This window comes from Colletotrichum truncatum (genome assembly GCF_014235925.2).
Source record: "Colletotrichum truncatum strain CMES1059 chromosome Unknown Contig_0002, whole genome shotgun sequence".
Lineage (NCBI taxonomy): Eukaryota > Fungi > Ascomycota > Sordariomycetes > Glomerellales > Glomerellaceae > Colletotrichum > Colletotrichum truncatum.
The window spans coordinates 4,779,967-4,792,322 of NW_027222399.1; the positions used below are offsets into that span (position 1 = coordinate 4,779,967).

At 50.6% G+C, this 12,356-nt stretch overlaps 3 protein-coding genes across 3 annotated transcripts; 2 read left to right on the plus strand and 1 right to left on the minus strand.

Annotated features, from left to right (window-relative positions):
- Positions 1 to 1,124: 1,124 nt before the first annotated feature.
- CTRU02_204266 (protein kinase domain-containing protein) lies at positions 1,125 to 4,326 on the plus strand (the record flags this gene model as incomplete). Its single annotated transcript, XM_036728357.1, has 5 exons — positions 1,125 to 1,832; positions 1,885 to 2,616; positions 2,666 to 3,471; positions 3,531 to 3,787; positions 3,842 to 4,326. The coding sequence occupies 5 exons, from the start codon at positions 1,125 to 1,127 to the stop codon at positions 4,324 to 4,326; spliced, it is 2,988 nt and encodes a 995-aa protein (XP_036580066.1).
- A 1,337-nt stretch (positions 4,327 to 5,663) lies between these two features.
- Positions 5,664 to 8,412, minus strand: CTRU02_204267 (uncharacterized protein; the record flags this gene model as incomplete). Its single annotated transcript, XM_036728359.2, has 2 exons — positions 5,664 to 8,005; positions 8,097 to 8,412. The coding sequence occupies 2 exons, from the start codon at positions 8,410 to 8,412 to the stop codon at positions 5,664 to 5,666; spliced, it is 2,658 nt and encodes an 885-aa protein (XP_036580068.2).
- Positions 8,413 to 10,924: 2,512 nt separating this feature from the next.
- On the plus strand, positions 10,925 to 12,196 carry CTRU02_204268 (uncharacterized protein; the record flags this gene model as incomplete). Its single annotated transcript, XM_036728360.1, has 1 exon — positions 10,925 to 12,196. The coding sequence occupies one exon, from the start codon at positions 10,925 to 10,927 to the stop codon at positions 12,194 to 12,196; it is 1,272 nt and encodes a 423-aa protein (XP_036580069.1).
- Between the last annotated feature and the right edge of the window lie 160 nt (positions 12,197 to 12,356).

The following is a 12,356-nucleotide window of genomic DNA, read 5'->3' on the forward strand; positions in this document are numbered from 1 at the left end:
GGTAAGGCTGCTGAGCCTGCTGAGCTTGCTTCTGGCGGATCCTTTAGTGGGTTAGAGTGTTATAACTTGTGGGGGAGAGAGCTAGGAATGTTGCTGATTCCGAGGAGAATCAGGAGAAGTAGTGTAGATGGGACGATAGCTTAATGTGTTTGGGCATAAACAGGGTGGGTTGAAGCATGTATATAAAAACATATCTTAGATGGTACCGAGTAGCTAGATAAGATGTTTGTCCATATGAAAAAAGAGAGTTTGGATAAATGCCATGTATTGGATTGGAGCATCTGTACGTTATTCAGCAGGTTATGAATGGATAGATGACTAAGCACAGTTATGCTATAGTCAACCAATCAAAAGAGGGATTCCCTCCAAGTCTTACTAGTACCCCACTTATGAATTATACACTCACAAGGCACTATTGCATCCCCCAATCGTTCCTTCCCTACCACCTACCTACCTCGTCACCTCATTCATTGAAACAATCAAGCCTCACCTCCTCACCTCCTCAAGATACTCTCCAAGCAAACCATCACATCATTTTCGTGCTCCGCCAACATGGTTCTAGAATTGCCCAATCCGCCATCCGTCATCCGGCAACACACCCGACATTCAACTGGTTGCACCTGACGCCAGTCTGCAGCATGAAACTCGCAGAGGACCCCAATGCTGAGGCTGTGTACTCTAACGACTGGTTACCCTGCAGCACTGTCAGCTCGCCAGCCAATCGATGCTTTCTCAAATGTACAAGCCACACGCCATTCCTCCGGGCAAGTCCGCTGAACTTCGCCATTGCGTACTAGTTGCTGTGTTCCTGGCCCTCGCCGATACCGAAATCTCGAAAATGTGGTCATTGTTCGGTTGCCTTGTGTCGGTCGCTTCAAGGAAACAATATGCAACTCTTCCTCGGCTCCCTCCCATGAGCCCCTTACCTCATATCCAGGATGCGTTGGCCAGGCCTCTTAAAAGGCCGTTTTTCTACCGGCTTAGATTAGAAATGTGGCAAATGCTCCCACACCCAGGACCCTAAACCGACCGACCACCTTTCGACACGAGACAAGGCCAGACGATAGCAGACCCCCAAAGCTTCTAAAGCTGTAGTGCCACGCCAGGATATCAAGTACACCGGCATGAACGGCGCACCTACCTCCGACGATGGACCCAGCATTCGCCCAATCCCATTCTGCACTCCCCCACACGCTACCGGCGGTCCCACCGACGAGATGCCGTTGAAGGACCTCCTCATGGCCGCCATGTGCCCGGCCATTCCCCTTGGCGCCGATGAACCCCCATTTTTTCTCCCAATCGACCAGCTCCACCGACTCGTGACGCCGGACTCGGCTCTCCGGACCCTACAGAAATGTATGCCCGGAACCCCGGACTCTATACGCAACATTTTTGCCTCTGCCATTTTTAGCGAAAGTCGTGAATTCCGCAAGATTTTCGCCATCTTGGTCCTGATCGACAGACCTGATGCCATCATCAAGTTTATGGAACTCTCCATCAGCGACAATAACTTGCCTCTGGAGCCGACTACCAACTCCCTCGGAGAGCAAACCACTATCGTCAAGTCCAAGACGACGCCTTCCTGCTTCGATTTATCGCTTGCCGGGCTCAATTGGTACGACATTTCTGCCTTTGAGGACGTCCAATGGAAGCTTCTTGCGCCTACTTTTGACCAATTAAACGTTGACGGTGCACCATACCGTTTCCATCCCAAGACCATCTTGCCCTTTGTCTGGGACGACGACGCCGAGCCTATCACTCAGGCAGGCGGCCATTCGTTGGTGTATCAAGTCCAGATCCATCCCGGGCACCACACCTTCAACACCTGCAACGTGAGTAATGTCGTCAAATTCTCCATTATAACGCTAATCGCGCGGTTCCTAGAAGGTGGAACCCCGCTTCGCCGTAAAAGAGCTTCATTCGAGCAATGATGATGCTTTTGATCGAGAAGTGGAAGCCCTCACCAGGTTCAACGATTGTGATACCAACCCTCACATCGTCAGCCTCCTCACCGCCTTCAAACGCGGTGAAACCCCCTACCTCGTCTTCCCCTGGGCAGACACCGATCTCCAGTCCTTCTGGAGTCAACCCGGCTTGCCCAAGGATGACCAGGCCATCCTCACCGTCAAGCAAATGCTCGGAGTAGCCGAGGCACTCAAGGCTATACACTACTGCCGAGCAAAGAAGACCGTCAAGAACCCCAAGCCTAGCCTCACCCGAGCTGTAGCGGAGGAAGGATATCATGCGGATCTTAAACCCGAAAATATCCTTGTCATGGACGGCCAGTGGAAATTGGCAGATTTCGGCCTTTCTCGATTCCGTCATCCGAACGAGTCCAAAGAGGACCGACCTTTGGGATGTTCTCCCACCTACCGCGCGCCCGAACACGATGTTGGCGCGTTCAACGGCCAGAAGGCGGATATCTGGTCTCTCGGGTGTGTAATGAGCGTCGCTGCCACTTGGATGACGCTAGGGAGGAAGGGAGTGCAGAACTTCAGAACTAAGCGTGCTCTTGCGTCTGCCCAGTCGCACGGAAAGGTCGATGACTCTTTTTTCGAAGTTGGCAGGAGACAAGGCAAGCAATCCCAGCTCAAGCTTAACTCTGCAGTCTCTAATGTGAGTCTACATTCGAACGTGCCTACTGGATCTTACTGACTCCAATCAGTGGATCAACAAGCTCCATGAATCTCCGACTGCCAGCCCGCTTATTCACGATCTACTTGACTTAGTGGAGAGCGATATGCTCAAGGTCAACGGTGCCGAGCGCATCACGAGCGACGAGCTCGTTTCAAAGCTGCGTATGATCCATCAGAAGTGTACCGAGGATTTGGCCTACCTCAAGCCGAATCCTCGCCCAGTCAAGCAAAGCCGTATTCCGATCAATACCCATCACGAAAAGCCTGATACGCAAAACCCTCGATCAATCAGCGTCAACATGGTCCGAGTTCCTGGCCATCCCAACCCAATCTACCCGACCCGTCGCACATGGCCCAAGGAGTCCCGGCAGAGTGATAATTGTAACGTCAACACTGACATGGTTAATCCCTCAATGACAAGGTCCTCGACTGTTCCATCGGTATTCCCAGGTCAATCCGCCTTCTATCAACCGGCAAGTAATTACAACCAAGCAGTTGGCAATGAGTTCAACCTAGGCTATGCGACTTCATACACAGAGAGCTTTGCGACAGCACCAACTTACGCCCCAGTCTCGCCTTCTAATAAGAGACAGCCCGGAAACATGTGTCGGGGTCAAGGCCGCACGAAACGGCAAAAACCAAATCCAATGACGACGCCAAGTCCAGCCATGCCACGAGAAGCTAGCGATCTCGGGGACGCCAGCCCCAAAGCTTGTCCAGAGTCTTCATCCAAGGTTCTTTTTGCCTGTCCTTACTTTAAGCATGACCAGCAGAGGTACGGCACCAAGGAGTGGACGTCATGCGGAGGTCGCGGTTGGGAGATTCCGAGGTTAAAGTAAGTTCTTCTAGCAATTCTCGATCACAAATCTGCCAGATAACTAATACTTCTGATAGGGAGCACCTTAGCCGTGTGCACCGCGTCTCGGGTCATCGATGCAACCGCTGTCTGAATATCTGGCCGTCAACGGCTGGGCTGGCCGAGCACCAGCGGTCCCCCGACCAGTGTGAAAACCAACTAGAACAGGTAGACGAGCGCATCGATGATGCTCAGTGGGGCGGGATTCAGGACCGAAAGCGCGGAAAGTCGGGGAGTATCAAGTGGACAGAGATCTATCAAATCATCTTCCCTTCGGAGGTGCCCCCGTCGCCATGTGAGTTTCACCCTAAACATGACGTCTAGAATACCACGCTGACCGTCCTCCCAGACCGGGACGAGCCGATTGTTACGCTCGCCGAATTCCGTAACTTTCTAACTTCTCAACTACAACAGCCACTGAGCGCCCAGGACCTTCTGCGGGTCCAGACTGGTATCAGTTTGGTGGATGAGTTTGAGAAAACGAGCTCCGTACCGCAATTGACCACGGGCTCAGATGTTCCGTCTCGGACCGGAGGACAATCAAACTCCACCACGATGTTGTTTGACACCCCATCGACAAAAGACGAGCAGTCGCCAGTCATTGACTACGCTATTGGAGACCCTGGGCTGAACATGACTTCCTGCTTGCCAGTTGGTCAGCCGGCGGCTTTCCATGACGACTTTTGCCTCTTCCCGTATGGGAGTTCTGGATCGCCCCTTGAAGGGATGAGCCAGGATTGGTGTTCGCAATCGTTCATAGGACAGCCAATTGCGCTTGGGGATTCCCAGATGGGAATGTTCCCTGATGTGCCTATGAGCTTTTCTTTCTCTTAAAAGTGTGGTTTCTTTTTTTTTTCCCCGAGCGTCATGGAGGATGATTTACGAAACGTGTTGAGGACTTAACGATGAATAGATAAGCGATGTGGTAAGAGATATGTATGCATGGACCATGTTTAATAAACGGATGTCTTCTTTCCTTTTCTGTAATCTAGTACACTGTTTTCATCTTTCTCTTGTTTTTTTTTTTTTTCTTTTAGTCTCACCCTTAATCATTCAGCAAACAATGATTGGAGAAAACATTTCAGAAATGTAGGGCTACCACGGGTCTCCTGGTGAGACATCAGTCTGATGTCAATCGGACACTAACTAACAAAGAAGTTCTATTGGCTATACAATCATAATATATGAGTGGCTGTACAAAGTGCCTAGATGCTTCGGGGAATTGTTTGCCATGAGTTGAATGCATGTAGGAAACACCAGAGCCCAATGCTAGTAGAATGAAGGGGTATGTTTAGCAATCAATTTGTCGTGGACTTCTGGCAACAACAGTCTGGCCTTAATTTCAACTCCGTTAAAGATACTTCACGAGTCTTTGTTGTCGGCAGGAGTTGAAGGCTTCCTGCCGTATGTAGACCAGCTGGATTTGTCAATTTTTATCCATGGAATTCAGTGCCTTTTTTTACTCACATATTGACGTAAGCGTGGATGTTCCTGTCTCCGATATCCCTGCGAGCTTCCGCAGATAGTGTAAGAACATCTCCTTTTTCGTCCAGCCCAGGCCTCGTGTCAAAGGAGCCTCGATTTACAGTGAAAAGAGGATTGCAGGAGTTGATACATCACGATGCATACATCTCGACAAAATCCAAGAGATACCTGCTTATAAGCCTGGAATAGTAATTAGTGCCTTTCCTTCCGCATCAAGTAGTGAAGCTTCACATGAAAACCATCAATGTCTATCATTGATAAATTCTCGAGTCTTCCTTGGACTACTGCTTCCTCACTCTGTCGTGAGAATGACACCGACCCCTGCCGGTGACTAACCTTTGGATACTGTAGGTTTCACAGGGGGTGAAACAGGGGGTGAAACGGAATTCCGTTCGTCAATAACAAATAACAGTAAATTGGTTCTAATCGATGGTTCATGATTGTTGAAAGTGGTGTTGTTGACTAGAAGGTGGGGATATTCCCCCTTGGCCTGTCACGTGGGTCTGGGAGGCTTGGGCCTCTCAGCCTGGCGGGCGTGTGGCTGGAAGTGCCACACGACTCCGTATTCCAACTATCGCAACACTGGAAACTCTCTTTTTATGGTGTTGAAGCGGTTGGAATACGTTGTCCCTATACAGTTCCGTCTCCTCGTCAATTCGGCCTCCTATCCCTACTTTCTCCCGTAGTTACGGTCTTGTTACCCATCCCTCCATACGTATCGTTATCGTGTTGCTATCAACGAATCTCTCGAGGGCTCGATTTGGTTTGCTCTTCGTGAGGGCATCAGCAGGGTTGTCTTCGCCGTTAATCCAACGAATTTCTTGTAGTTCTCGTCTTTCGTACGATTGTCTCAACGCCATGATATCGATCATGAGTCGCTTTTCTTTGGTAGTGCCCAGCTTCACGAGACACTCGTACAGCGAATAGGAATCGGTACAGACAACTGTCTGAATCGTTGGTAGGTTGAGGTGGTCAGTGATTGTCGCCAGGGTTGTGGCGAGGGCGTAGGCCATATCGACGCCAGCGACCATCCCGTAGATCTCTGACGCTAATACGCTGCGGGTGACTCGTTTACTCTTCGTAGAGCTGTAATGAACGAGGTTACCGTGAATCGTGAATTCTCCGTTGTTGCTGTCAGAGGAAGTGTCGTTGGCTAGGATGATCAGAAACCCTAATTGGGAGGAGAGGTCGTGGTTATTAGCGAACGACCCGTCAACGAAAACGAATAGCTTGGCTGTTGTAAGGTCGAGTGGGATAAACGTTATTCCTCGGTTAGGCGATTCCATTTGCCATCGAATCCGTTGATCCAGTGCTTTTATCGCTTCTGGCGAGGGGTCTTGGTGTTGGGCAGCAGTAGATAAATCGAAACAGGCCTCGGGTTGGCAAATTGACGCGATGTACGCCCCTCTGGCGCGTTGTTCGACATATTGCTGTTTTGGGTTGGGTTCAGTAGTCTCAATACATCGTAACTTCTTGGCTTGTCCCTTTTGCCTCAAATTGATCGAATTGTCGGTTGACAGCGCGACTATCCCTCCGTTGAATTGGAGGGGTTCGTCAATTGTGAGGATATTCTTCGCTTTTGCCGTAAAAGCCGCTTTTTCTAACTGTTCGTCTTCTAATTGTGAGAACGCCTTGTCTGACAAACCGAGGGTATCGTCGGTTTGCATGCCGATACAGCCAAAGTGTGGATTTTCGGTAGATGAGATCAATAGGCATGGATCGTACGAAGAAGTAACCATCTGGAGATTCTCTCTGTGATGCTTGTGATACGTTGCCCACCAGTGGGTTCCAGCTTCTGCGATTCCGTACAGAGGCTTCACAACCTCCATAATGGTCCCTTTTGGGTACTGGTCTTGAATTTGCTTCGGTGGGTAGGCGAGAATAGTACGATTGAGCCTTGTGGAGGATTGAACGTAGGCTTGTGTGATATCTCGAAGCCATAGTTGTTTCCCTTCTCGTAGGAGTGACGGGGTAATTGACAGAATTAGCCGTTGACTCGCCCGCTGAATCGTTGGCGATTGGGTCAATATAGCCTTCTTGCTATCGTCGGCGTAACCCTGTATTACAAGTCTCGATTTCTCGTAGGGTTCGGTTGTTTTACCCTTGACTTCGTTGACGATACGAGATCGGAAGATTCGTACGTTCTGGTGCCTTCTCTTATTGAACTGGGTGAATTTGAACACTCCTCTAGCGATGAGGCTGTTGATCTCTTGTTTAGTTGACTGTTCGAACGGTTCGCCTGGTGTAGTAATAACACCTTCTCGTCGTAGTTTGATTGCCAATTCTTCGTCTGCTTGCTCCTTAATCGATAGGAATATTTGTTGATAATCCGGGTCATCGTTGAATTCCTCTGTGAAGTGGGCGATTGGCAGTGGTCTCTTCCGGGGTCTGCCCGGGCGTCTTCTCGGTGGCTCCGGTGCCTCTTGCGGTTCGTCCGGTTCACTGCCTCCGCCGGCGACGATAATTTCGTCGCGTACTACTTCCTGCTGCGGTATCTCAGCTTCGGGTTCTTCTTCTTCTGGCGCGGCGATGGAATTAGGTGGTTGATCGGGATCTTCGTAGTATGGTTTGACTACGGTAGACCGGAAGGTCTTCGGACCACGTGGCGTATCGACAGTACAGGTTTCGCCGTTTATGGCTGCTAAAGTAAACGGTCCGGTCCAGCCCTTCTTTTCGCGTACATCGTACATATCGCCGCTGTATTTCATATCGTCGGGGTATAGTTTCGCGAATTCTGTTAATTGCTTTCCGATACGGTCTGTTGACTCGTATGGTTGGAAGTCTGTTAACGGAGAGACCGTGGGATGTGGCGGTCGGTACGGTAGTTGCCACTGTTGTTGTTCTTGTGGAGGAGGTGGCTGTAGGGTTGGTTCGACTCTTCCTCCTGTGCTGTTGGCTACTGTTGCCGGTCTCGTGATCTCTTCGTGGAATTCGGGGTCTTTTATCAGAGCCTTCAGGTTGCGATATCTCTTGACGCCTTGTTCGAGTTCTTGGGGTGACCAGTAGTGGAATTCTTCCTTTTTGAGGGCTAATGCCACGTTTTTCGAGATTTTCTTGCCATCCATTTCGACGTAGACGCCGTTACCGATTAAATAGCATTTCGACGTAGACGCCGTTACCGATTAAATAGTCTCTGAAGAATCGTAGGATTGGGGGAGGTACGTTCTGGAAGTCTTCTTCTGACCAGTCGGCGAAATCGGGAGAAACTTCGTTCCATAGCTCGAGGCCCGTGAGATTCCTCTTCTCATAGGTCTCAAGTAGGAAACCCATATAGGAACCCAGTTGCTGTGGGCTAGCGTTTGTAAGGTCGATTGCCCAGTTGCCCCATACTGCTGGATCGATCATACTTTCGATTCTCTGTGGGATGGGGACTGTTGATTGGCTTTTGGCAGTGACGCCGCTCGCGGGCGATCCTTCTCGTGAATTTCGCTCCATTCTGACAGTATAAAAGGATTACTTCTGTTCAGAATCTTGAATTCTAATCCTCAACAGCGTCAGCTGCGATTGGTGCAAGATGCAGGCCTGGAAGTGGGAGTCAAAAGACGATTAGGGATATTACGATTCTAAGGGGAAAGAATCGTGAAATCGGGGATTTTCGTCGGTTCGTCGTTTGTTTCCGTCGGCGCCGTTCTCGCTGATGTTCTCGAGGGGTGTGAGGGTATACACAGGTCTCGAATTGGTAGGGAGAGAGTTCTACCGTAGATTCTCTCGTGAATCTCTCTTTCTCGCTTCGGGCTTCGCTCCTCACTGTTGGGAAGTTTAGAATCTAGCGGACAGTTGGCCTTATGACGCCCACAACCACGTGCGTTTCTCCTAAGCCGCAGCCTCGGAGGCGTATACGTATAGCTGTATAGGCGGATTACCGCCGGTAGTCTCCGCTCGCCTTTCGGCGTGTTCTTCTTCTGGTAGGGAGGTCTCTTGTGGCAGGCGCCTCGCGGTTGGCACCTCGTCTGGGGATTTATTGAGAAACTAGCGGGCGCCTCGTGATTGGCACCGCGCGTGGGGGATAGTTGTAGTTGGGGAAGTTGTTGTCCCTTGTGGGATTCGTGAATCTTCGCCCTTGTGGCGTGAAGAGGTTGGAAGACCGTCGATTCGGTAGGTCTCTTCTTCTGGTGATTGAAAACGCGTGATGGAACGCTCTTGCCAGCGATAATTGGCTGCGATTAACCTTATCCCGCCCAGGGTGAGCGTAGCAGTCCCTAGGTTACTCGAATAATCGGATTGCTGGTAGATTCGAGGAAAAGAAGCTTTCTTCTGCTGGTTTCCGTAGATCCCAGTTACTCTCGCTTCTTCTCTCGTTAGCACGAAATCCCTACTTTTACCTGGGCTTGGGTATCCAGTTCAAGAAGTCGTCTCTTCTGGTGTTGACCTTGCTGATCTGCGGTTTGTCCGTAGCAGAGTGGTAATTGTGAAGTTAACCAAATTAATGGCAACTGTGAGGTTTACCACTGATCAGTGTAGGTTTCACAGGGGGTGAAACAGGGGGTGAAACGGAATTCCGTTCGTCAATAACAAATAACAGTAAATTGGTTCTAATCGATGGTTCATGATTGTTGAAAGTGGTGTTGTTGACTAGAAGGTGGGGATATTCCCCCTTGGCCTGTCACGTGGGTCTGGGAGGCTTGGGCCTCTCAGCCTGGCGGGCGTGTGGCTGGAAGTGCCACACGACTCCGTATTCCAACTATCGCAACAGATACTGAGGGCCCACCCATCAGGTGTATCTCTCGGGAACTAAACGGCACGTCCCGGAGCTAGAAGCGTCTAATAGGGGTCTGGAATGAGGACCAATATTGAATTTCAGAAAAGCATGGGGGCCGAAGAAGCAGTGATCAAGGGTCTGCTTCTGCCAAGCTGGAGCTGGTATGAAGCTTTAGTGGCGCAGCCGCAAACAGACAAGCCGCGGTGTAGCAGCATGCTCTTTTTGGTAGCAAACATGCCATGGCCTGATTTAGGGCCGTTGTCACGTTATTGTGGCTGCTCTTTTGAGACCCGAGCTACCAATTCGAGGTAATAAGACCGCTCGCCAACATGGCCTATCCAATTAGAGACGAGGTAATAACAAGCACAATCTTTAGCATTTCGCTGTTCGCTACGGTTAAGATAAGACCACCTCCTCAATGCCGTGAACGCCAGACCCTGTCAAACCCCGCAGGAGCTGAGGTGAAACATTCCAAGCACGGTTTCCAAGTACCGGGTTGCGCAGACGACCACTACCATACCGACGGGTTCGTTGGGTCGGGACTGCAGTTAGAGACATGGAGACAGTGAGGCACCAGAAAATGTCGTCCAGGGATATTGGTTGCGGTGAATATCTTCACCGAGCGGGTCAGCAGAACGCCGGAAGCGGTAAATACCATGGTTTATCCACGTGTCTGCCCCGCGAAGGATGCCCGTGGACCCTTCGACAGCTTAAACTGTTTGGTGTAAGACACATATTATCGTACTCTAGGTCTGCCTTACTAATCCTCCTCTACTGCCAGTTAATGATCTATACCAGAGATGAATCTGGTTATATTGAAACTGACAAGTATCGCAGAACTGAGTGAAAGGCATCAAAACCCAATTTCTTGCGTGTATATACCATGTTTTCGAGGTGGAGCCAGATATTCAGAATTTGGACAATCCTGCAAATGGACACATCTCCGAATGATAGCATGGTCTTACTTGCCGTCCAAACTTTGCATCTAGCCAGCTCTACGCCATGGCGTTCGGTTGTCTTATGACAGCTTCTGGCTGAGGCCGCTAACGCTACCATGCTTATTGCGCAATGCCATCCAAGGGTATTGGAATGAGTCTTTATGAGGGATCTCGTTGTATAATTACAGAGATGGCAAAACTACTTAAAGAAGACGGGTTCACCATCTTCATGCTCACTCCCTCAATCTCAACAGACAACTCAACTACCTCCTCACTTCTCAAACATCATTTCCAAAAAGAATCCGCAAAGATGAGTCAAAACACTGCCCCAGCCGTGGTGATGAAGCTCCCCCAAAGCTTCCAGTTCTCGCAAACTGTGCTCCTTAAAAATGCGGCATCTCCCAGCAATGGTACCAATGGTACCAACGGGGCCAACGGCAAGAACGGCACCAATGGAACCAACGGTGTTCATTCGGAAGACGTTTCCACTCTCGCAACAGTACCCCTAGACGTCCTAGTACGGTTCAAAGGAACATTCAGGGGAAACGGCTTTAACACCATCTTTCGGCCAAACAATACCAAAAAACCCACTGCTCTTAAAGTTCAACCGACCGATGGTGTCAAGGATAACATCCTCCAACTCAATCTTACCGCAGAAACCATGGTGTTCTCTGATACGTTCGGGAAGAAGGACGGGCTAGTGCCCAACCGCGGCGTGTTTAACCAAGAAGACATCGCGCTCGACGGACTACCGTACACCCAGTCCATCACTGATGTGACGGAGAATATCCAGGGCCCACAGCCCGTCATCCACTTCGAAACAGGCCTCTGGATGCGCGTCCCGGGGAGCGAGGAACCTGCTCTCAAGCCATCCTTCGCCCGCATGGCGTCCATCCCCCACGGCACGACCATCAACGCGCAGTGCTTCGAGCCCGCCATTACCAAGCCTGGTGCTCCGGTTATAAAGAAAATCGGCATCACACCGTTCCCAATCGGGGGTGGACGGGAAATCCATTTCGACAGCCAGGATGCCGACAACCAAAGGACACATCGCCTGCCTGAAAACCTTTCAGACCCCAAGTTCAAAGACAGAATCACTCAAGAAATGATCACCAACCCCAACGTCGTCTTGACGCAAGCCAATAAGGGAAAGACCTTTGTTGACACCACTACATTCTCAATCTCGACCGAAGCAGTCGGGACTGGCCTCGGCGGCGGCACTAGCAACATTGGCTTCCTCGCGGGCGGCAAGAAGGTTGCCGGCAACGCAAACGCGGCCAAGGTGACGGCCGACTACTGGGTCTCGAAGGTGCGCACGCAGCTCGAGCTCCAGCCGTGGAAGCCCGCCCACAAGGACGACTTCAAAAAGTTCACCCCGGCCCACGACGAATCGGCCGTCGGCGTCCCTACCTTCTTGGCCAGGGAGGAGATTACAGAGGCCAAGACGGTCACGGTCGAGTATACTCAGATCCAGTACTCTCAGACTGTCATTCTTGATTTTGCCACGCTGAGCTGGCCTCATGCTACCGTTGCGACTCTGGCCCCCGTGGACGCGGAACTTTCTGAATCGCTTGTGGACTAAAGGAGTCGTCGGGGCGCCGTTTCTTCTCCGCAAGGTGTTTCTCTGCAGTTGTAACGCAAGCGGGAAGACAGGCTGGTGACACTAGGCTGACTGCTTTCTACCATTGAGTTCAATTACTCAGGATTATAGTATCCGTAGTTCAGACTTCAATACCAACTGA